We start from the raw sequence: 23,258 nt of genomic DNA, 5'->3' as shown, positions 1-23,258 counted from the left end.
CTTGAGAATCACTGATCTATTACAAGGTGCAACAGAGATTTTATTCCTCCCATTCCTAATAGTTAAAATATTTAAATACCTAAAACAGTCTGTAAATTTAAAAACTATATAAAAACTGTGTAAAAGTATTTTAAAAAATCAGTGTCAAAATGTTAACAGTGATTGCCTCTGACCATTGGGTTCTGGAAGGTTTCTTTTCCTCCTTTATTCTGATTCTTGAAAACGTTGTACAATGAATATATCTGTGAGAGACAGCATTTAAGTAATCTAGAAAAATAAACAGTCTAAATAATGAACATTTTTAAAGTACCTGAATTTTCTTGCATATGCTATCAAACCTTAAAGAAGTAAGTTACTGCCCTGGCCAGGTGGCTCAGCTGACCGGAGCATCATCCCATACACCACAAAGTTGCAGTGTGGGTTCAATCCCTCCTCAGGGCATATACCTAGGTTGCAGGTTAGATCCCTGGTTGAGCACATACAGGAGGCAACTGATCGATGCTTCTCTCTCACATCGATGTTTCCCTCTCCCTCTCTCTCTTTCCCTTCCTCTCTCTCTAAAACAATAAATATATCTTCAGATGAGGATTTAAAACAAAAAAGAAATAAGTTAGTCTGACTGGCAGACATGTCTGAAATTAACTAGAGTCAAGAGAGTAAGGTGTTGGTAAACCAAATAAGCAAAGATCATTAGTCCTCTGAGAATGAGACATGAGATTCTGAAATTTCCTTAGGTCCTCACTAATAATTACTTTCCCCTATCACTTCACATTAGAGGTAGATAACATTTCATTTTCAAATTTATACACAACTCTATTTGATAACTTCAGTCTCTCACATGAAAATCAGTTAAATTATATTGAATAGAAAAGTTTATAGGACAAAGAAAAATAATCAAATACATTCTTGGTGATGCAATAACACTCTTCCAGAGTATTCCTCCAATAAAGATTCTCCTAACAGTAAGATTCTAACATCTAAGTCTTCTAAGTCTTCTCTCTCTTTTCATGTCATATAATTTCCTGGGTGTTATCATCCATTTTCCATGGGGACCTTAACCATCTTTATATGGGTGACCCGTATCTAAACTTCTAGCCCAGATATTGCCAAAACTAAATAACCAATTTCCTACAAGTTACTTCAGTTTGTGATGTGCCACAGATACCTAAACATGTCTAGAACTAAATCATCTTCACACTGAAATACATATTCCTTGTCTTATGTTCCCTACATCAGAGAGTGAAGCCATTATTCCACCTAGTTGTTTAAGTCAGAAACCTGGGTAACACATTCAGCATGTTTCTCTCCCTCATTCTCAAAAAGCAATTAATTCATCAAATTCTGTCACACTGAATTCTCCTCTGAATTCTGCCAAATCCATACACTACTTCCACCCATGGCTGCCCTGCTTTCTACCATGACCATGACTCCAGATTCATAGATTACAGCTGTGACCAAACCTATCTCCCTAATGCCAGCCTTGTTGCCCTCAAATTCATTAACTACATCATAGACAGAGTGATCTGTCTAAAATGCAAATTCAATCTTGAAACCTAAGCAGCTTCAGTAATACTCCACTGCTTTATCATGGGGTCAGCCTCAATTTCCTAACCATTTCTCAGTTTATACTCCAGTAACACTGCAATAAGAAAAAAAAAAAGGAAAAACCTGAGTCAACATCATATGAGACCAGAGGTCTAGGTTCAAAAACATATACATCAAAACACTAATAATGGAAATATCTAGATTTGCTACTTATATTGTATGTTACTTTAGAAACAAGAAATGACCTTTTTTTAAAAAAAAAAAAAAGGACCCTCTAGAAAAACATTTACAAAACTTACTGATTTATCAATGTTCATTGGATCAACATCAGCCAAACTTGCACCCACTTTGACACGTTCTCGAAGAATACCGCTAGCTAAATCTTCTGTTCTTAAATTCATGGGCAAACATCTGAAATTCATAAAAATGCAAGTAGATACCATTAAAAGTTTCACATTTTTAATGTCAAAATAAGTTTAAATCTTTGGCATATTTTCACCTTTCTCCTTTTTATCATAAACCAGAAAATAATATCAAAAAATTTCATTTTTTTAAACTTTTTCCAAATTCTTTTCAATGAGCCAAAAATAAATTTATTCACTAGATAAAGAAAACAAGGTCAAGAATCTATTTGTCCAGCCCTGGCTGGTATAGCTCAGTGGACTGAGTGCTGGGCTGTGAACCAGAGGGTCACCAGTTCGATTCCCAGTTGGGCACATGCCTAGGTTGCAGGCCAGGTCCTCAGTAGGGGGCATGTGTGAGAGGCAACCACACAGTGATGTTTCTCTCCCTCTCTTTCTCTTTCCCTTCTCCTCCCTCTAAAAATAAATAAATAAAATCTTTAAAAAAAAATCTATTTGTCCAGACTTCCAGCCAAGATGGAGGAATAGGTAGACACACTGTGCCTCCTCACACAACCAAACAAAGGGGACAGCAATTTAGAAACAAAAACAACCAGAACTGACAGAAAAATCGAACTGTATAGAAGTCCAACCACCAAGGAGTTAAAGAAGACATACTCATCCAGACTGGTAGGAGGGGCAGAGACGGGCTCAAGGCAGTGGCTGGAGGACCAGGGCAGGCAAGGCAAGACTGGCTAACCCAGCACTGGATTGTGAAGCTGGGTGTACAAGGTTGGAGCAGCAACTAGCTGAACTGGCGGCCCCACATTCGTGCATAGATAAACCAGGAGGAACAACTGGGGAGCAAGACAGACTGCACAACCCAGGGCTCCAACAAGGGGAAACAAAGCCTAAAAACATCTGTGGGGGTGGAGGCAGCAGGAGAAGCTCCCAGACTCAAAGGAGAGTTCGTTGGAGAGACCCACAGTGTCCTAGAATGCACACAAGCCAACCCACCCGGGAATCAGCACCAGAAGGGCCCAATTTCCGGGAAGCAGGGGAAGTGCCTAAAAGCCGGAAGAGAGCAGAGGAAATGCCATTGTTCCCTCTCAGACCCCTCCCCCACAAACAGCGTCACAATTAAGTGACGAGTCTCCCTCCCACACACATCTAAGGCTCCGCCCCTCATTACGTAACAGGCACATCAAGACAAAAAAATGGCCCAAACAAAAGAACAGATCAAAGCTCCAAAAAAATACAACTAAGTGATGAAGAGATAGCCAGCCTATCAGATGCACAGTTCAAAACACTGGTAATTAGGATGCTCACAGAATTGGTTGAATTTGGTCACAAATTAGATGAAAAAATGAAAGCTACTAAGTAAAATAAATAAAAATATACAGGCAACCAATAGTGATGGTAAGGAAACTGGGACTCAAATCAACAGTGTGGACCAGAAGGAAGAAAGGAACATCCAACCAGAAAAAAATGAAGAAACAAGAATTCAAAAAAATGAGGAGAGGCTTAGGAACCACCGGGACATCTTTAAACTTTCCAACATCTGAATCATAGGGGTGCCAGAAGGAGAAGAGGAAGAAAAACAAGTGAAAAAGTTATTTGAACAAATAATAAAGAACTTCCCAATCTGGCAAAGGAAATAAGACTTCCAGGAAGTCCAGGAAGCTCAGGGAGTCCCAAAGAAGTTGGACCCAAGAAGGAACACACCAAGGCACATCATAATACGTTAGCCAAGATTAAAATGAAGGAGAGAATCCTTGAAGCAGCAAGAGATAAGGAGACAGTTACCTACAAAGGAGTTCCCACCAGACTGTCAGTTGACTTCCCAAAAGAGACCCTGCAGGCAAGAAAGGGCTGGAAAGAAGTATTCCAAGTCATGAAAGGCAAGGACCTACATCTAAGATTGCTCTATCCAGCAAAGCTTTCATTTAGAATGGAAGGGCAGATAAAGAGCTTCTCAGATAAGGTCAAGTTCAAGGAGTTCATCATCACCAAGCCCTTATATGAAATGTTAAAGGGACTTATCTAAGAAAAAGAAAATAAAAAACATGTACAGTAAAATGACAGGAAACTCACAATTATTAATAACCACACCTAAAACAAAAACAAAAACAAAAACAAACTAAGCAAACAACTAGAACAGAAACAGAAGCACAGAAATGGAGATCACATGGAGGGTTATCAACAGGGGAATGGAAGGGGGGAGAGAGTAGGAAAAGGTATAGACAATAAGTAGCACAGACAGTAGGTAGAAAATAGACATGGGGAGGGTAAGAATAGTATAGGAAATGTAGAAGCCAAAGAACTTATATGTACAACCCATGGGCATGAATTAAAGGGGAGGAATGTGGGTGGGAGAGGGTGTGCAGTGCGGAGGGGAGTGAAGGGGGGAAAATGGGACAACTGTAATAGATAATAAATAAAAAATATTTTTTTAAAAAAGAATCTATTTGTCCCAAAAGGTCAACTATTTCAACTTAGATAACTTAACCTACCTGATATTCCCTATTATATAAGTATAAAGTTATAGATCAACTGTAAGTACTATAATATATAGCATTAAATAAACTAAAGCTTTCTTGTAATATTTAAATTTATCCTCAGGTATTATGTGAATATGCCTACTCAGTTTACATGACTAAAAACATTTCTTTTCCTTTTATTCAAAGAAAATCAAGCCTAGATCACATTTTAAGAACTCAGTTGTATCTTTTGTGTAACTACCTTAAAGTAGATCTGTAGCTACCTAAAATCCTATACTGTATTATTCAATTTTAATACCCCTAGGAAAACAATCTACTCTTTTTACCTTGCGTAAACATCAAAAAATGACAAACAGCTTTAAAAAAATATAGCTTCTATAATGAATATAACTTGGATAACATTTCTGAGTGCTAACTTCTCTTAAAAATATATTTCCAAAGCAGATATCGGAATAGTTCAGATTAAACAGGCATCAAATTCTATCATTTAAACTTAGATTTTCCTCTTACATTTTCTTTCCACCATCTACACAAGGAATTCTTATCTGCATACAATCTATACCACTCCACACTTGTTTCCAAGACTTGCTATAATAAAATATTGGTATTTCTACAACACATATATAACACCAAATTATGGAACTGCTTTGCTAAATGTAAATTTTCAAGATATAATCTATCTTTAGTAGTATGAACTGGAAAATAAACTCAAATTTTAAAGAATTAATTATAATTGAAAGCTTATTAGACAAATTATAATTGAAAGCTTTAATTACTTACTAGACAAAACGCTGGTTCTCTCTCCCAGTGAAAACTTTTGAGGTTGTAGGGAGCCATGTGGTAATCACTTACCCTGGTTAGGCAAAGACTACCACAGGCACTCATTCAACTAAAACTAAAATTTTCCAATAAAAACCCAAGGGCTCCTAAGATAATTCTGTTAGAAGCCAAATCTCACTCTGAGTGCTATAGTCATTACATGTATGTAAAATCAACCTCACTGAAGGAATTTGGGACAGAGGAGGAGTATGGTGAAACAGACTACCATAGAGGCTTAGCCTCTTTGCCATAGCTCTTCTCCCTTTGCCTTCCACACATTATTTTACTCAATTCTTACACAGTAAGTAATCCAAGGTCAGATGTCTCCTCTAAGAATTAGTAAAAACCAAGTCAGTACATTAGTATAAAATATGTGTTGAGTATCGGTGTTAGAAAAATGCTAGTACAGATAAAAATCCCATTCAAAATATAAAAACTGTTTTTTTTCTACAAGGGAAATAACAATAAAATTATACTAACCTATTTCTTGCTCTTGTCATGCTCTTTGATTTCCTTCTTTCAAAGCGTTCTTCATCAGAAGAAGTTGTGTCACTACTATGAATAGCATGCTTCTTTCTCCTATGTAAAGAGAGTAAAATCCTTAAAATCATCACAGCAGCAAATGGCTTTTAAAAACATATTGTAAGCATTGTATTCACAATTAGCTTAGTAGAAAATACATACGTTCATCCATTCATTCAGAAATAGTCATTAAGCTCCTTGCATTCATTCAGGATACATGTAATGAAGTATAAGCAGAGTAAGTTCCACAAAGAAAAGAAAATCAGGAGGAGAATAGGGAGCCTACAATTTTTTTAAAAAGCTAGTTCAGGAAGGCACATGTATCATGTAAATGACAATTATGCAAGTGTATTTATTATATCATATTTTACAATAACAAAAGGCTGAAAACAACCTTGTTCTCAATAAAGGACTAATTTGAAAATTATAGTATATCTACAAATGTAATATTATGCAACTGTAACATAAATGTGAAATTTCACTACACTGAAAAGACAGTTAAAATGAATCAAGTGAAAAAAAACAAGGTGAAGGACAATGTAGTCAGTACATTTACGTAAAAAGAAGGGGAAACAATCAACATGTGTATTTGCACACATATATATACATATATACAAACATATTCCCAAAGGATATACAAAGTAATAATGTTACTTTGAGAAAATGAGAGGTTACTGGAACTAGAAAAAGCTTTTCATGTTCATTTAAAAAAAATTTTTGAGCTACGGGGAATATAGTACCATTTCAGAAAACATTATTAGACATAAAGTTTCAAAAACAAAAAGTGTGCTTTGTACCTACATGTAAAAGAAATGGGAAAAAAGGGGGAAAGTAGCAAAAGTTAAGTGAACCAATGCTTCAAATGAAAGCCATGTGTGTCACTTACATACAACTCCACTAAGAGACCAGAAATCTATGTAGCTTTAGTAAACATAATTGTTAAAATTAACTATTCCAGGCAAACTGAGGAAGATAACAGTCAGATGTAGGATAATAACTAATAGTCATCAATTAAAGAAAGAAAATCATCACTAATGAAAGAAATGCTATGTACATATGGTGAATAGACATATTTAAAAATGCTCAACATCACCAATCCTCAGACAAGTGCAAATTAAAACCACAATGAACTATCACCTCATACCTGTCAGAATGGCTATCATCAATAAATCAACAAACAAAAGATGGCAAAGATGTGAAGAAAAGGGTAACCTTGTGCCCTGATGATGGGAATGCAAATTGACAGCCACTATGAAAAACCATATGGAGGTTCCTCAAAAAATTAAAAATGGCACTGCATTATGACCTAGCAATTCCACTTCTGAATATAAGAGTTTATCAGAAGAAAACCAAAACACTAATTTGAAAAGATATAATGCATTCCTGTGTTCACTGCAGTGCTGTTTACAACAGCCAAGATGTGGAAGCAACTGAAGTGTCCATCAACAGATGAGTGGATAAAAAAAACATGTGTACATATATACAATGGAATATTACTTGGTGACAATAAAGAATGAAATCTGACCATTTGTGACAACATGGATGGACATTATAGGGTATTATGCTAGTGAAAGAAGCCAGACCAAGAAAGACAAATACCATGTGATTTCACTTACATGCAGAATCTAAAGAACAAAACAAACTAAACAGAAACAGACTCATAGATGTAGAGGACAAACTGGTGGTTGCTGGAGGGGAGGGGGCTTGGGGGACTGGGTAAAAAAGGTGAAGGAATCAAAAAGTACAAATTGGTTGTCACAAAACAGTCACGGGGATGTAAAGTACAGCATAGGGAATATAGTAAATAACACTGTAATAATTATGCATGGTGTCAGGTGGGTGCTTGAATTATCAGGAGGATCACTTGTAAATTCTAAAACTGTCATCCACTATGCTGCACACCTAAAACTAATATAAAATATCAAATGTCAACTGTAATAAAATTTTAAAAAAAGAAAGATGCTATTTACTCCCTCACTGGCATTATCATTTGCAGCATCAATACCTATATTGTAATTATAAGGCATCATATTATGAACTATTTAAAGGACATATCTAAATGACAGATATAACTATTTCCTCCTTTCAAAAGCTAACAAAACATACCTGATATGGCTTCTTCTTGCTGGAGATCTGTGAATATCAAACAGTGTGTTTTCCCTCTTTTTTTGATGAGCAGGTACTTAAAGAAAAAAAGCAGGATAATATAAAAGTAACTAATAATAAAATGATAAGTTGATGTATTAAAGGGGTAGAAATTACTTCTGTTAACTTTCTGAAATAAACTAGTCTTATTTGTCTTCAAGTTCCAAGTAATGTCTAGAAGGAGCACAACTGAAATAAGAACTTTGTGGTCTAAGCTGCAAGTAACCATTCTAAAAATGTGTTAAACTAAGTCTAGACACAACACCAAAAGCACAATCCATTTTTTACAAATTGATAAATTGAGTTCTTCAAAATTATAAATTCTGCTCTTTGAAAGCCAGAGAAAGAGAATAAAAAAACAAGTTATATACTGACTGAGAAAGTATTTGTAAATCACCTATCTGATAAAGGACTGACATGAAGAGGAACTCTTAAAACTCATTAATAAGAAAATAAACAACTTAACTGAAGAAATGCATAGAAGATTTGAACAGACACTTCACCGGCGATAACACTGGCAAACCATCACATAAAAAGATACTCAACTTCACTAGTCACTAGGGAAATGTAAATTAAAACTACAATAAATACATATTAAAAGTAATTTTTAAAACTGACCATACCAAGTGTTAGCAAAAATACAGACCAACTAGTATTCTCATAGTATCTTATTGAGAGTAAGCAATACAATCACTTTGGAAAATAGGTGGCAGTTTCTTAGAAAGTTAAATATATACCTAACTGTGAAACCTAGCTATTCAACTCCTAGGTGATTGTAAGAAAAATGAAAATGTGTATAAATAAATACTTGCATATGAATGTTCATAGCGACTCGATAATAGCCAGCACTAGAAATGGCAACATCCCAATGTCCATAAAACAAATCAGTGGATAAACAAACTGTGATATATCCATACAATGAAATGCTACTCAGCAATAAAAAGCACACCAGTATGTTCAACAACATGAGTCTTAAAATAATTATGCTATGAAAAAGAAGTCAGACAAAAAAAAGGAATATGTGCTATTTACTGTGTATAATATTTGAGAAAATACAAATTCATCCATAGTCAAAGAAAGCAGATCAGATTTGTGGCTGCCTACGGACTGGGAGAGGGTAGGCATAAGAATGGCAGTAGATTATAAATAGGCAGGATGAAATTTTGGGGTCAATGAACATGTTCATTATCTTGACTATGGTGACAGTTTCACAGGGATATATCTACAGTATTTCAAACATGCCAGATTAAACACATTAAATACGTATAATGGCAATGGACTATAATTTAATTATACATACCACTGTAAGATTTTTTTTAATCTAGAAAAAGGATTCAGTCTTTTTTCTGTCCCAACACACCTCCCCCATTATGTGACAATGCCTCTTGATCAGAGAAGCATCTACATACTTGGGCAAGCTTCTAATGAAATTACTCTGATAGATCCCTTTCAGAGAATCAATCATTCTTTTAGAACATAGTTTGAGTAAAAAGATCTAGGCTCTTTCTTGACAACATTATGCTAAGTGAAAGAAGCTAAACACAAAAAGGTTACATATAGGCAAACCTATAGAGACAGAAAGTACATTTAGTAGTTGCCAAAGTCTAGGGCAAGGGATGATGGGGTGTGAAAATAATAAAATGTTCTGAAATTAGATAGTGGTAATGACTGTACACGCTTGTGAATACACAAAAAAATCAATAAATTGGACTTATTACAAAGGAGCAAAAAACAGCAAAACTGGTGAATTTCATGAAATGTGAATTACATCTCAATTTTTAAAAATCTGAAGGGAATCAATAGTGATAGAATTTCCCAAGAGCTGGAAAAAGTCAATAAAATAGTACCTGTGAAATTTTTTACTTGTTATTAAACTTTTTCCTTAAAAAAGAAAACCCTGTGTTACTGCCACGCTGCCTCCATGTACCCCTTTTGTGACTAAATTATTCAACCACTGGGAATGTAGATATTTGTCCTGAAGAACTGCAGTAAATGAAAGAGCTCAATAAACTATAAAGTAATACAAAAGTAAGAGCAGTATTTATTAAAAGATTCTTTAAATAAAAATGTAATTCTATGTTGCAACTATGTACTTCAAGTTTCTTTCCATTGTGTGTGTAAATAGAAGTACATACAGGAAAACATGTATGAAACCTCCAAGAGATTTAATTCTTTTTAATTAAGCAATATTAGTATTTTAAAGAGATGACATAGAATAAGCTACTCAACTACAAAAAGAAAGTAATTCTTTAGAGTCTCCTACCTATTGGAGGTGCTTGGTATCGATCTACTGTTTTTCTTTGTCTCAAATTATATGGTCTATCGTTTTCTTCTCCTTCTGCCTCTTCAACTTCTATATCTCCATCCTCCTCTTGAGATTCTAGTTTCACCAACATACACACAAAAAAGCACTGTTTTAAATCACAGGATTAGTCCACTCCAGAACTGAATTTTTACATTTTGTCTTTCATTCTTTCTGCTCCAGTGATATTTAAAAGTATCAGCATTTTATAATATAGCATAAGTCAATATACTTAAAAAATCAACATAGATATATATAAAAGAAAATGCCTTTCCTAGAAATAATCAATACAGTTCTCTGCTAAGTAAATCAATGTGGTCATATTTGATCTCTTGATTTACTTATGATTCAGAATTTTACTACAGCAAAATTCATTCAGTGCCCAATTAACCACTGAATTAGGTTAGTGTTCAACTATGACTTGACAGTTAAAAAAAATATGTTTACAAGATAATTACTAATGTTAGAGCAAAAGCAATCTTGTTGGCAGTATAAGTTTTACCTGTTGACAACAGGTAAACATGGATTGATTACATTTGGTAGGAAAATGCAGATAGGAATTGGGAGGAAGCATGAGCAGATTTCCAGGATATTGATAACCCTATAGTTTGCTTCTTGAACATTAGTGATTGTTTTATAATAATTCACCCAGATACACATGTAAAAATAAATAAGTTATAATATATATAAATCCTAAAATATTTTAATCCTGAAAATTTTTAAGTGGTTTAAAAAATTGTTTGACTATAGCTGTGATGAGACATTTATTCATAGTTTAAAATAACAGTCTAATAAAAACTTATAGGCTTAAGATCCTCAACTGCAATATACTTTACAATCAACTTTTTAACCATAAGAACTGTCAATATAACACAATCATATTAAGGCACAGGAAAATTTTTTTAATAGCCACTGATGCTGACTGAAATAGGAGACTAAAAATGTGAAGGACTTTACATTCTACTTGTGACATCTAAAAGGTTATTTTAAGTTTAAAAATTTTTTATTATTAAGTTATAGAGAAAAGCAGCAATTAAAATATTACTTATCTGAATAATACTATTAATTACTTGTGCCCAAATAAGTTTCCTAAACCTTCAAAAAATACTTTTCGATAAAATGCCTGCACAATAACACACTATTTACTATGGGAAGAAATTCTGTACATATCAAATCTACTTTGAAAACTCCACAAAGGTGTTTAGTTAATGAAAAAGCAAAAATCATATTATAAATCTGTCTCACCTATACTGATTTTCTCCAAAGGAAGCAATATACAGGTGCTAGCTATAACAACACTTTTTTCAATAAAGTACCTTCATTAGACATATCAGCTCTTCATAATTTATTAATATATTAATTACAGAATATGAGATATAAACCTTTTCTTGTCCATCTAAGCTACACAAATCATGGGAACTAGTAATGTTTCTTGGTAAAATACAAGTAGCCTGCATTTACAATACACCAAATCTTCTAAAATTCATTTCAATAAAAAAGATTAGCTCCTGCCCTGGTTGGTATAGATCAGGTGGTTGGAATGCCATCCCAAGAGGCCACAGGTTCAATTCCTGGTCAGGGCACATGCCTGAATTGTGGGCCAGGTCCTTAGTCCAGTGCATGCAAGAGGCAACCAGTTGACATTTCTCTCTCACATCGATGTTTCCCTCTCTCCCTTCCCCTCTCTCTAAAAATCAATAAACATATCGGAGGAGAGGGAGGGGGAGAGGAAGCAAACGATTAACACCTACAGAATTAAATCCTATAGATGTACTGGTCATTCATTTATAATCCTTGCAGCAAATGTACTTACATCATGTTCCCAGCTCCAGCCCTACAAATTCAGGGCTTTTTAGTTCAGAACCCAGACACGCCTTAGAAAAGAACAGTTGAACACTCTCCACTACTAATACCAGTCCCTCTTCTTCTAGACTTCGCCATTTACTCCTCAGTTCATAACTAAACTTGGGACTCAAATAATCAGAGATTTAGAAGTTATGGATAGAATGCAATTTTGGATAGAGGCTTCTGATTACTAGGTACCTAAATACAAAACAGATCTCATATAACAAGAAAACCAGTTGGTGGCAATGCCAGATTAGGTCACTTAAGGACTACCAACAGCTACTAACAAGGTACGTTATATAACAATATATAGTGTACAGTAAAGGCTTTATTCCAATGCAGAAAAGGAAAACTCAGAATGTCAGTTGAATAAAAATTGTTTTACATTATACAAAATATAAACCTCTACAGCCAAAATCACCTGCCCAGCAATATTACACATATATTATTTGTACATATTTTTCTTTCCTGCCACCTAAATTTTCTAGTATTTATTTCATAAAGTGTTTACCAACCTTCTTCTTCACCTTCAGTAGAGACTTCATGATGATTTTGTATCCCATAACTATTTCTTCTCAGTGACTTTCTTCGCCTTTTCACTCTTGAATACATATCCATATTTTCCTTTTAAAGAAAGAAATCTGTCAAATATTAACACAGAATTTATTCCTGGCTATAAATATTATAATCCAATGGGACATGCCCATTCAATAAAAGTTACTGGCTATGCATTTGCAAGGTACAGATTCATGAAAATGAAGCTTCCCGAATTCAATAAATGTAAGAGAAAAGAGAACAAATAAATAAAACTTAATAAAATATTTGAAAATTGTAAACTATAATGCCATGAGTTACTTTCTCTCTCAAGCAAATCACAGTCTAGTAGGATGGAATAAATCACAGTAACCATAAAAGAAAGTAAAACAAGTTAAATGCCATAAAGAAAGGTACAAAGTAGAATTCAAAAAGACAACCTCCTCTTGATAAGGGTAGGGAAGAGGCAACATTTGATATGAACCTTGAAACAAGGCAGGATTGCATCAGCCCCTAACTGGAAGTATTAAGAGCAGTAAAAGACAGAACAAGAAAAACGTGTTTATATTTGGGCAATGGTGTGTGAGAAGATAAAGTTGAAACCAGATTATGAAGGCCAAAGTATTTTTAATCAATTCGATACACAATAAAAAAATAAAGAATTATATCAAAAAAATTACACAATCAGAGTTGTACTTTCAGATGACTCCCTGCCAAAAGTATAGAAAGGATCTTTAGCAGAAGGTTGTAGCAGGCAGGGTATGGATGAAAGAAGCAAGAAAGCAATAAAATCCTACACTAAAAATGAAGAGGGAACAATTCTGTTAATCCAAGGAAATCCAAATGCTGTTCACTCTCCCTTTCTTCCCTCAATAAAAATTAAAAATTGCAAAGTCTGTTAAAGTTAATATACTCACAAACTCTGTATCCGTCCACATTCGAAGTCGTTCCACTTCTCCTGAACGCCGATTCCGTCTGATGTTAATGTTGTCCATTTCCTGCAGTACCGCCTCAGCAGTACTATAATCATATAATAACACGAGGGGTTAGACAGTTGTTGAACTGTGTCATCCACATGAAAGAGATCTTCACCACAGCACAATTAAATCATCTATGATATTAACTGTACATAGCACCCCTTTCTGAATTGGCATCCATCAGATAATGCTCCCCTAAAAAATGGAACCAAAACATCTTCTACCTTAATATATTTGTTAAAGTAAAACTTACAAAATAGGAAATTTTGTTTATAAGGCTCCAAATATTTAAATACATACTGCTACTACAATTTACTACCAGATCCAAGGCACTAAAAAGAATAATTAATTTAACTGTTTTATTTCAAGATGGTGTTAAGAATTACATAGGATAAAGAATTGGTAAAATGTTTAAAACCAGTAAGATAACAGAACATGTATTTTTAGAAATTAGAGAACACTGACATCCTTGAAATATATGCTGACATTAATTAGCACATTTTATCTTTTAAACACTTACTATTTTTCTAGACACTGATCTAAGCATTTAACAAATGTACATCTGAAACTAATACAATACTGAATGTAAACTGTAATAGAAAAATGTTTTAAAAAATAGAAAAAAGTAAAAATAGTAACTAATACCCAAATTTGACAATACTACTATAGAATATAATTTCCTCTCTACCAAATAGGCATTATACTGACCTCCCCTGTCCAGGCCTTTGCAAGGACTAAGTAGAATAATTTATTATCTGAGAATAATGCTTCATTGCATGTAGATGTAAGCAATTAGCTAGGCTGGCTCACTATACATCCCATACGCCCCATCTCAAAAACACCTTCAATTCAAACTCTTAACTAAGCAAAACTACCATCAATAATGAGAACTTAATGTTCTTTGAAAATTATTACAAATACAAATATTAAATGAGAAAATATTAAATGACTATAGTGAAGATAATAGAATTACTTTTTATAGTATTTATGCACAGAGTTTAAATAGGATGACAGAAATTTAACTATTATATAAATTGTATTAAAAACAGTAAACTGACTAGGAACTCACAGTCACTGCTAACCACTGTCAATTCAAATTAAGTTATAAAATAATGGCTTAAAAATCAAATGATTAAATGAACTGCTTACTGCATAAGCATTCATACCTATTTACTAGTTGATCAAATAACAAACTCTGGTTCACACTTTCAAATCTGTTTTTCCTGGAACGACAACTTTTTCTGACTTCCATGTCACCATTTATACATGAAAGGTCTCCATCTCCCTTCTTTTCCCCTCGAAGGGGATGACTTCGAAGGGCTACAAGAAGAGAGATTTTCATTTCAAAGTACAGAATATAACAAGAAAAAATTACTTTTAAAAGACTACAAAAGTTTAATATAATTAAATGGCTTTATTATCCAATAATCTAAAATTTCTATAAATGTTTACAATCTATCATAATTTAATTTCCCTTGTATTAATTTCTCAACATTTAACAATCACATATGTATTTACTATGACTGAAATCCAGTCATTTCCAACTGTTATGCTAAGCATACTAGTAAATCAATTTTACCCCACTTACTTTAAAGCTTTAAATATAACAACACTATAAGAATTTTAATACTAACCAGTTTCATGACAGAATACTCACATAAACTACTATGTCCATTTGGTAATGTAGCTCCAGGCTGAGAAGTTAACCTAGAACATAATTATATTCAATACGTAAACACATCAACATTGACTTAAAGAAGCAAAAAACACAATACTGGTGGAATCATTTTAATCTTTAAAATGTTAGTAACATTACCTTTTTTAAGAAGAAAGACTTTTTTCACTATAATATTGATAATGTACCAATTAACAAAATATACTGAGTCATTTATTACTTCAAGAACAGCTTTAATAATACAACTTACTGTCTCTTCAATTCTAAGTTAAAATCCAATAAAAAGGCTTAAGCCTAACATGTACCATAAATTAAGTGAAGTCATTAGTAGCAACTATCACAGACCTTTACTATAGATTTAGCTGACAAAATAAAATTGAAACGACAAATCTATTTAAATAATATTTTGTTAGAAGAAAAAATACTTGAATCCCAATACTATTTAATAATTACTTCACATATTTTATTACACATTCTAAACTGATAATAAAAACTTAGCTAATTTCCCCAAACAGTCATTGTGCAATTCTGCCTTTTGACTGGAAGAGGAAAAATGTTAAAGAGACACTTAAATGGTCACCAAAACATGAAGACATAAGAAAAAAGTCACCATACACTTTACTATAATTAGGAAGTTCAAAAACTAAATTGCTGCCCTAGCTAGTGTGGCTCGGTGGACTGAGAGTCAGCCTTTGAACCAAAAGGGTGCTGGGTCAATTCCCAGTTGGGGCTCATGCCTGAGTTGCAGGCCAAGTCCCCACTTGGGAACACGTGAGAGGCAACCAATAGCTGTCTCTCTCCACACACTGATGGTTCTCTCCCTCTCTTTCTTCCTCCCTTCCCCTCACTCTAAACATAAATAAATAAAATCTTTAAAAATAAAACTAAATGTTACATAATAAAACAGCTGTGCACATAAACTTATTAAAGTATTTCTGAAAACTTCAACAATCACTATTTTCAAATATAAAAGAACAAGGGAAGACATTCAGAAAATAGTAAATATATACAATTGTCTTCTATGAGATTTGCATAAATTTTTAAGAAAATTTATTGATTGATTTCAGAGAGCAGAGAAGGGTGGGAAGAGAGGGGGACACATCAACTATTCCACCCAGCCATGCATTTGCTGTTTCTCCCTGCATGTGCTCTAATGGGCTCAAACCCGCAACTTTGGTATATCAGGACAACACTCCAAAATCAACTGCACTACCCAGCCAGGGCTGTATAAATTTTTTTAGCTAAATGATTCTGATGTTCCTGGTTATTCTGGCACTTTTTGTGTTAAATCATAAATGTTAAATGTTATAACTGTTCATTATAAATATCTCTGCCTAATAAATAAAGGTCACAGCTAGGATGGTTAAAAGATATGAACAAAAACTCAAAACTATCACATATCTTCAGACTGGCAAAAAATACAAAAACATGCCTGGTGTAGCTCAGTGGATTGAGTGCAGGCTGTGAACCAAAGGGTTGCAGTTCGATTCCCAGTCAGGGCATATGCTTGAGTTGCGGGTCCGGTCCCCAGTGGGGGCCATGTGAGAAACAACCACACATTGATGTTTCTCTCCCTCTTTCTCCTTCCCGTCCCCTCTCTCTCAAAAAAAAAAAAAAAACATTTTTTGCCCCTGGCTGGTGTAGCTCAGTGGATTGAGTGAGGGCCTGTGAACCACACTATCGCAGTTCAATTCCCAGTCAGGGAACATGCCTGGGTTGCAGGCCAGTTCCCAGCGGGGGATGCAACCATACATTGATATTTCTCTCCCTCTCTCCTTCCCTTCCCCTCTAAAGATAAATAAATAAAATCTTTTTAAAAATAAAACTAGTTTAAAAACAAACATTTTTAGCACACAAGTACACAATCCTCCTGGCATTTGAATTTGACTACAAAGTAATGAAATAAGTACATTAACAGTATATTCCTTAGAAGATTATATATGTGAAATTCGCTATAATCACTCTCAAAATCCACTTAAAACCAAATAGAAAAAAATCAATTTATATACTTTGGCTTTGAACCCACTATAACATTAATGAAGTCTGATCTATTTATTCACAAGTCTTGGCTCCAAATGAATTTTAGCTATATGTAAAACCAAATAGTTAAAAGTACACATCCTTAAATTATTCAGAAAAATACGGTGCTAACCCTAATGTATTTCTACAAAAACAATTTTAAACTTTTCTGAACAATAGCACCATCACTGAGAAAAAAGTACATAGCGTTTTGTCCCTCTGGAGAAGACAGTGCTTACTTGGCTTATTTCTTTGTTAATGAGGGGTGTCTTATGGCGATCGGGGGGACACAAATACTTCAATCTAATTATCTTTCAATCACAGATCACTGTCAGCATTTTACCATTATCATTTATCTTATAAAAAGAAGTTTTTTTAAAGCAGACAATATTAAATACTATGTATATAAAAATACTGAGACTTTAAGAGTTGGCCTGCTCTATATAATATTATGTGTGTAATAAGTCTCTTTTTTTACTTTTCTTTTAATCCTTACCTGAGGACATGCTTATCAATTTTTGTGAATCGAAGTACCCGCTGAGCTAAAGCCAGCCCATGTTTGTTGATTTTTAGAGAGGGAGAGAGAAATACCAACGTGAAAGAGAAACATCAACTGGCTGTGTCCTGACCAGGAATTGAACCTGCAACCTTTTGGTGTACAGGATGACACTTCAAGCAACTGAGCCACCAGGCCAGGGCTTAAAAGTCTCTCAAATCGATGTTCCCAAAAGTTAATTACTTAAAATACAACCAGGTGGGTTCACTCCTTAAATGAATCCTCCAATAAATCCTTTATGATTATAAAGTCTCCCTTGTTTATTTTAAAAAGGAAAATTCAGTGTGAAATATCGCCCTGTATCTGTTTTCTAAATTTTTTAAATGAAGACACTATCACTTTATACTAGCCAATCATTATATTAGAGTTTTCTATACCACTAATTATCTGCAGCAACTATCAACGCAATACCAAATTAAAAGTCATTACTTATTCTCCCTTTCCCAAATGAACCTAAGGCATGTAATGATTTAGAGGGTTTTAAAAATCAATTCAGCAAAAGTCTCAGTTTGGAAGACCATAAGCCCTACCACCCTTCAATTCCAATATGCCCCAGCAGTCTAACAAGGTGGTTGGTTACGTTCCACCTAACCTCACTATTCTGGCATCACCTGACCCCAAAAGTTTCTCACACAATACACTTAAGTCTACAGATTGTCTTATCAAAGATTTTTAAGACTTTTATTGTTTAAAAAGGTGGAAGGGAGGGAGAAAGAGAGGGAGAGAAACTTTGATGTGTAAGGGGTTGGTTGCCTTTTGCACACCCCCAACTGGGGACCTGGACCACAACCCAGGCATGTACCCTGACTGGGAACTGAACTGGCAACCTGTTTGGTTCACAGGCCAGCACTCAACCCACTGAAGCACACCAGCCACGGCTCAAAGATTCAATTACACATCTTAGAGTATGCCTTTCTATTCTTCTAGAGACATCGAATGCATGCCACTTTCCCCAGATTGCCAACAACAACAACACACATATAGCATCCAAGTCAAATAAATGTACACTGGCTAAATAAATGCCAGCTGCCAAAAGTCCATAAAATGGGATTTTGTACTCAAAATATTGGTAAGCACTAATATCCATCTAAGTTAACATGTATATTTGTGAATTTCTACATATAAGATGAAGAATATACAGTAAATATTTTGATCATACCAAGTCAATCATTATAATTACATTGATGAACTATATATAAGCCCAGATTTTTCCCCAAAAGAAAACACTATTTCAAATTTTTTATGAAAACTCAGAAATTCTAGTTCCACTTTTACCTCTCTCTTTATCACTTACCTCTCTCTAAAAAGGAAAGTCATTTTTACCAATCAATACTAATTTCTTTAAAGAATGTAGCAGTCTTTGCAAAGTCCTTTAAGAATCATTATTTTTCATAGCTAATACTAATTCTTATCCACATTCATTTTTTTCTCCAAATAAACATTTGTAAGAATTGGTTGGTTGTGTGTTGTTCCACTAAGCAAAGGTCACTAGCTCAGTTTCAGGTCAGGGTACATTCTAAGTTACAGGTTCAGTCTCTGGTTGGGGCACACGGAAGAGGCAACCAATCAATGTTTCTCTTTCACATCTCTTCTTTCCTCCCTTCTCCTCTCTCTAAAAACAAATAAAATCTTCAAAAAAATAAATGTAATAATTTACCTTCAACATTCATAAGAACTTAGATTACAAAATGAAGAAACCAGGATTCTCAGGTTCATAACATAAAAGCAACTGGAAGCCTTCAAATAAATCCTGATGTTTGTATTTATGCTATCTCAAAATCTAAAATATATTTAAGTTTTGCTTAAAATTCAATTCTGCTGTACCTAGTAGGTCCAGTGACATTTCACATTATACAAAACACCAAAAAATTCTAAGTATAGCACTTACATTCCTAGATAAAAGTTTAACTCAAAAAAACTTTTTAAAATGTGAAATGCGCCCTGGCTGGTGTAGCTCAGTGGATTGAGTGTGGGCCTGTGAACCAGGGAATCACTATTCGATTCCCAGTCAGGGCACATGCCTGGGTTGCAGGCCAGTTCCCAGGAGGGGACACATGAAAGGCAACCATATATTGATATTTCTCTCCCTCTCTCCTTCCCTTCCCCTCTAAAGATAAATAAATAAAATCTTTAAAAAAATAAAATAAAATGTGAAATGCTAGCCCTACCTGGTGTGGCTCAGTGGATTGAGTGCCAGCCTGCAAACTGAGAGGTTGCAGGTTCGATTCCTGGTCAGGGCATACACCTGGGTTGCGGGTCTGGTCCCGCTGGAGGCATGCGAGAGACAACCAATCGATGTTTCTCTCACACATCCATGTTTCTCTCCCCGTCTTTCTCCCTCCCTTACCCTCTCTCTAAAAGTAAATAAATTCTTTTTTAAAAATAAAAATACAATGTGAAATGCTAAATATTATTCTTCTGCCAAAACAGAAATAATATATTTTGTTAGCATTCATTATTTAAGCTTTTTATTCCAAATGTACTTAGTATTTTTTTAGATTATCACCTCTAAAATACCTAAAAGGAAGCAAAACTATGTTTCTTCCCCCCCAAATTTTTGAGGTCTTTCTATGGAAGACATCAATTTATACAGAAGCTGTCTGAGTGGGTAAGATGGGAGAATCTAGTGTACTATACCCTCAGACTTGAATTAAACTGTTGAAATTATCTTACAGTTAAAAGTCAAACTTTAACACTAAAAGAACAGTTCTTAGAAACGTTTATCCAGAAAAAGAAGCCTGATTCACACTCACTAAATAAATACCAGAGACAGATTATAACAGGGAGATAAAGTCTAGAAGCGTAATTAAAGGGCAGTGCTCATCTTAAGAATATCATTATAGTGATCTGCATCAGTTTCATCTCACATATGAATATGAGAAAGGAGGGGGAAAAAGCAATAGACTATATCTCCTGTATTTTTCTACTTAGCTCCCAGACAATGAAAAATAAAAACTTAAAAATATGGCTATGCTGTACTCCTGAAACTAATATAATATTGAATGTCAACTATAGCTGAAAATTTAAAATGTTTAATGTTTTAAAAAAAAGAAAGAAAAAAATTTTTAATGAAGTGGTACCTTTTCTGGACCATATTGAAATAGGGACAGACTCTTTGGGAAGACTAGTAAATGTAAACTACTTACCCAAGTTTATATAACCCCAATAATTTTTTCATTAAAATATATAAATATAAATACACATGCATAAAATCAAAATATTTTAAAATACTTCAAGGAGAAAAGAAACCAAAGAATTTCCCTTTTACTTTCCTTTGCAGTTGGCTTATTATCAGCACTTCTCTATCAAAGACTTTGGAGAAAAGGGAAGCAGAAGATTCTGAGTTCAGAGTTTAAATCTTTTGTACATGTGTGCTTATCCTCTCTACCTTAAATTATTACCATTTCTTTTGGTAAGTAAAACTAAGTTTTCCTGTTACATATTAAATCAGACACAAGCAAATTTAAGTTGAAACAGGAGATGAAAATGGAAAAATTTCTTTAAAAAATTAATTTAGCTTTTATTACATTTTAGTATGTCAATACAAGTGGAATATTTAATAATTTTAGAAAGGGGGTATTTTACCTATTTTCAAATAAAAAATAATTCTAACCATCTGTCCTTACTTACATTTTCAGGACTATACACATGTATGCATGTTTAAGACCTATCGAAATCCATATTGATTTAGTAATAGGGCTCTATTATATACTATCTATTTTTATAAAACAAATATATTTTATAGCACATTTAGAGAAAATAATCTATAATTTAGATTATAAAGTAAATTTAATGCAATTTATAAGTATTTCTAGATATTAGCAGCTTTACAATATAAGAAAATTGGCATTAACATCAGCCCTGAATCACATCAAACAATTCATGAAAAAACTATCAGTGAGTTCTCGCTTCTCACCTGGCCTGTCCAGTTGATATGTTCCATTCCTCCCGCTGACTAGTAGTTCGTGACTTTGATTTGTCTTTGCAAACCGAATCAGGTTGTTTCAAAGTGCGTTTGGCTGGAGGAGACACGTGGCTATCACTTAAACTACCATCAACCTCAGATTTCTGAAAGACAGTGTTCAAAATGTATTTATTATTCCTATTGAAACACAAAGAACTATTAAATTCTTGAAAAAGCAACAATATTTTTTCAACCAATAAATATCTATTGTATGAATCAGTCTACAAGTGTAATAAAATGTAATAATCTATAAATACAGAAACAAGCATTAGAAAACTATGTTTAGCCTTGTATTTTTAAATAGTTTTAAAAAAATAAAATAGTTTCAGCTTACAGCAAAGGTATGTATACATCTTTTTAGGACATGATTCCACATTCTTCTCCTAAATACTCTACTGTCCACATCCCAAAACAAGGACACTTTGCTACTTTACCATCATACAACCATCCCAATCAGGAAATTAACACTGATATAACAGAGTCAATCCACAGACACACGAAAATTTTTTCAATTGTCCCCAAAATGTCTCTCCTTTTTGCTTGGAGATCCTATCCAGGAACACATAAATTGTATTTAGATATAGGATTTCCTTGGTCTCCTTCAATCTGGAACAGCTCTTTAGTCTTTCCCCATCTTTCATGACCTTGACTGAAAAGAGTACAAAGCACTCTGACTGGTTTGGCTCAGTTGGTTGGACAACTTCCCACAAAGGAAAGGGTCATTGGTTCAATTCCCAGTAGGAGTACATGCTTGGTTTGCAGGTTCAGTCCCCAGTTGGGGTGCATATGAGAGGCCACCAATTGATGTTTCTCTCTCACATCAGCATTTATCTTTTTCCCTTCCTTCCCTTCTCTCTAAAAATTAATAAGTAAAATCTTTGTTTTAAAAAAAGAGTATAAAGCCTTTCATTCTCCAGAATGACCTTCATTCCAGGTCTGTTTGATGCTCCTCATAACTAGATTCAGGTCACACATTCTTGGAAAGAATACACAGAAATGTTACTGTACGTATTACACCTACCCATCATTATCACCTTGATCACCTGGTCAAGTTGTTGAGGGCCAAGTTTCTCCACTGTAAAGTCTATTTTTCCCTTTGTATTTGATTATATTATGTGGAATTACTCTGATATCAGCAATATCCTGTTCTTTGATATCATCAAATTCTGTTCCCCATCAAACCTCCACCCATCAGCCTTAGCATTCACTGACTACTCTCACCTTTATCCAATACCATTATGATGATTGCCTAATCCCATCACTCCTTCTACATTTTTTAGTTGGCATTCTATTTTAAACAGCCTTCCTCTCCCCTCCTTTGCCCAATTCATTTACTCTTTTATTTATATCAATAGGCACTTGTGGAGCCTTATTTTATTCTATGGGTTATAATCCATTACTCTATTTTATTGCTCAAATTATAAAAGATTTGGCCATTTGGGAGCCCTTTCAAAGTGGTTCCTATATCCTTTTGAGACATTCCCATCATTTTTAATATTTCCTTACTTTATGG

At 34.1% G+C, this 23,258-nt stretch overlaps 1 protein-coding gene across 5 annotated transcripts in view; it reads right to left on the bottom strand.

Annotated features, from left to right (window-relative positions):
• The window catches only part of ATAD2B (ATPase family AAA domain containing 2B), a 137,158-nt gene that overhangs the window by 97,919 nt on the left and 15,981 nt on the right, over positions 1-23,258 (bottom strand). For all 5 annotated transcript variants that reach the window (XM_037035451.1, XM_037035452.1, XM_037035453.1 and 2 more), the window contains exons 2-10: positions 21,698-21,849; positions 15,189-15,238; positions 14,698-14,851; positions 13,472-13,574; positions 12,536-12,644; positions 10,137-10,253; positions 7,835-7,910; positions 5,687-5,785; positions 1,845-1,956 (exon numbers count right to left, since the gene is read on the bottom strand). In XM_037035451.1, coding sequence (XP_036891346.1) covers positions 1,845-1,956; positions 5,687-5,785; positions 7,835-7,910; positions 10,137-10,253; positions 12,536-12,644; positions 13,472-13,574; positions 14,698-14,851; positions 15,189-15,238; positions 21,698-21,849 — 972 coding nt within the window. The remainder of the gene's footprint in view (positions 1-1,844; positions 1,957-5,686; positions 5,786-7,834; positions 7,911-10,136; positions 10,254-12,535; positions 12,645-13,471; positions 13,575-14,697; positions 14,852-15,188; positions 15,239-21,697; positions 21,850-23,258) is intronic.

Source organism: Sturnira hondurensis, unplaced genomic scaffold (assembly GCF_014824575.4).
Source record: "Sturnira hondurensis isolate 20B ecotype Veracruz unplaced genomic scaffold, ASM1482457v3 Scaffold0022319, whole genome shotgun sequence".
In the NCBI taxonomy this organism is placed as follows: domain Eukaryota; kingdom Metazoa; phylum Chordata; class Mammalia; order Chiroptera; family Phyllostomidae; genus Sturnira; species Sturnira hondurensis.
The sequence above is the reverse complement of the archived record's forward strand: the minus strand, read 5'-3'. Positions and strand labels throughout refer to the sequence as shown.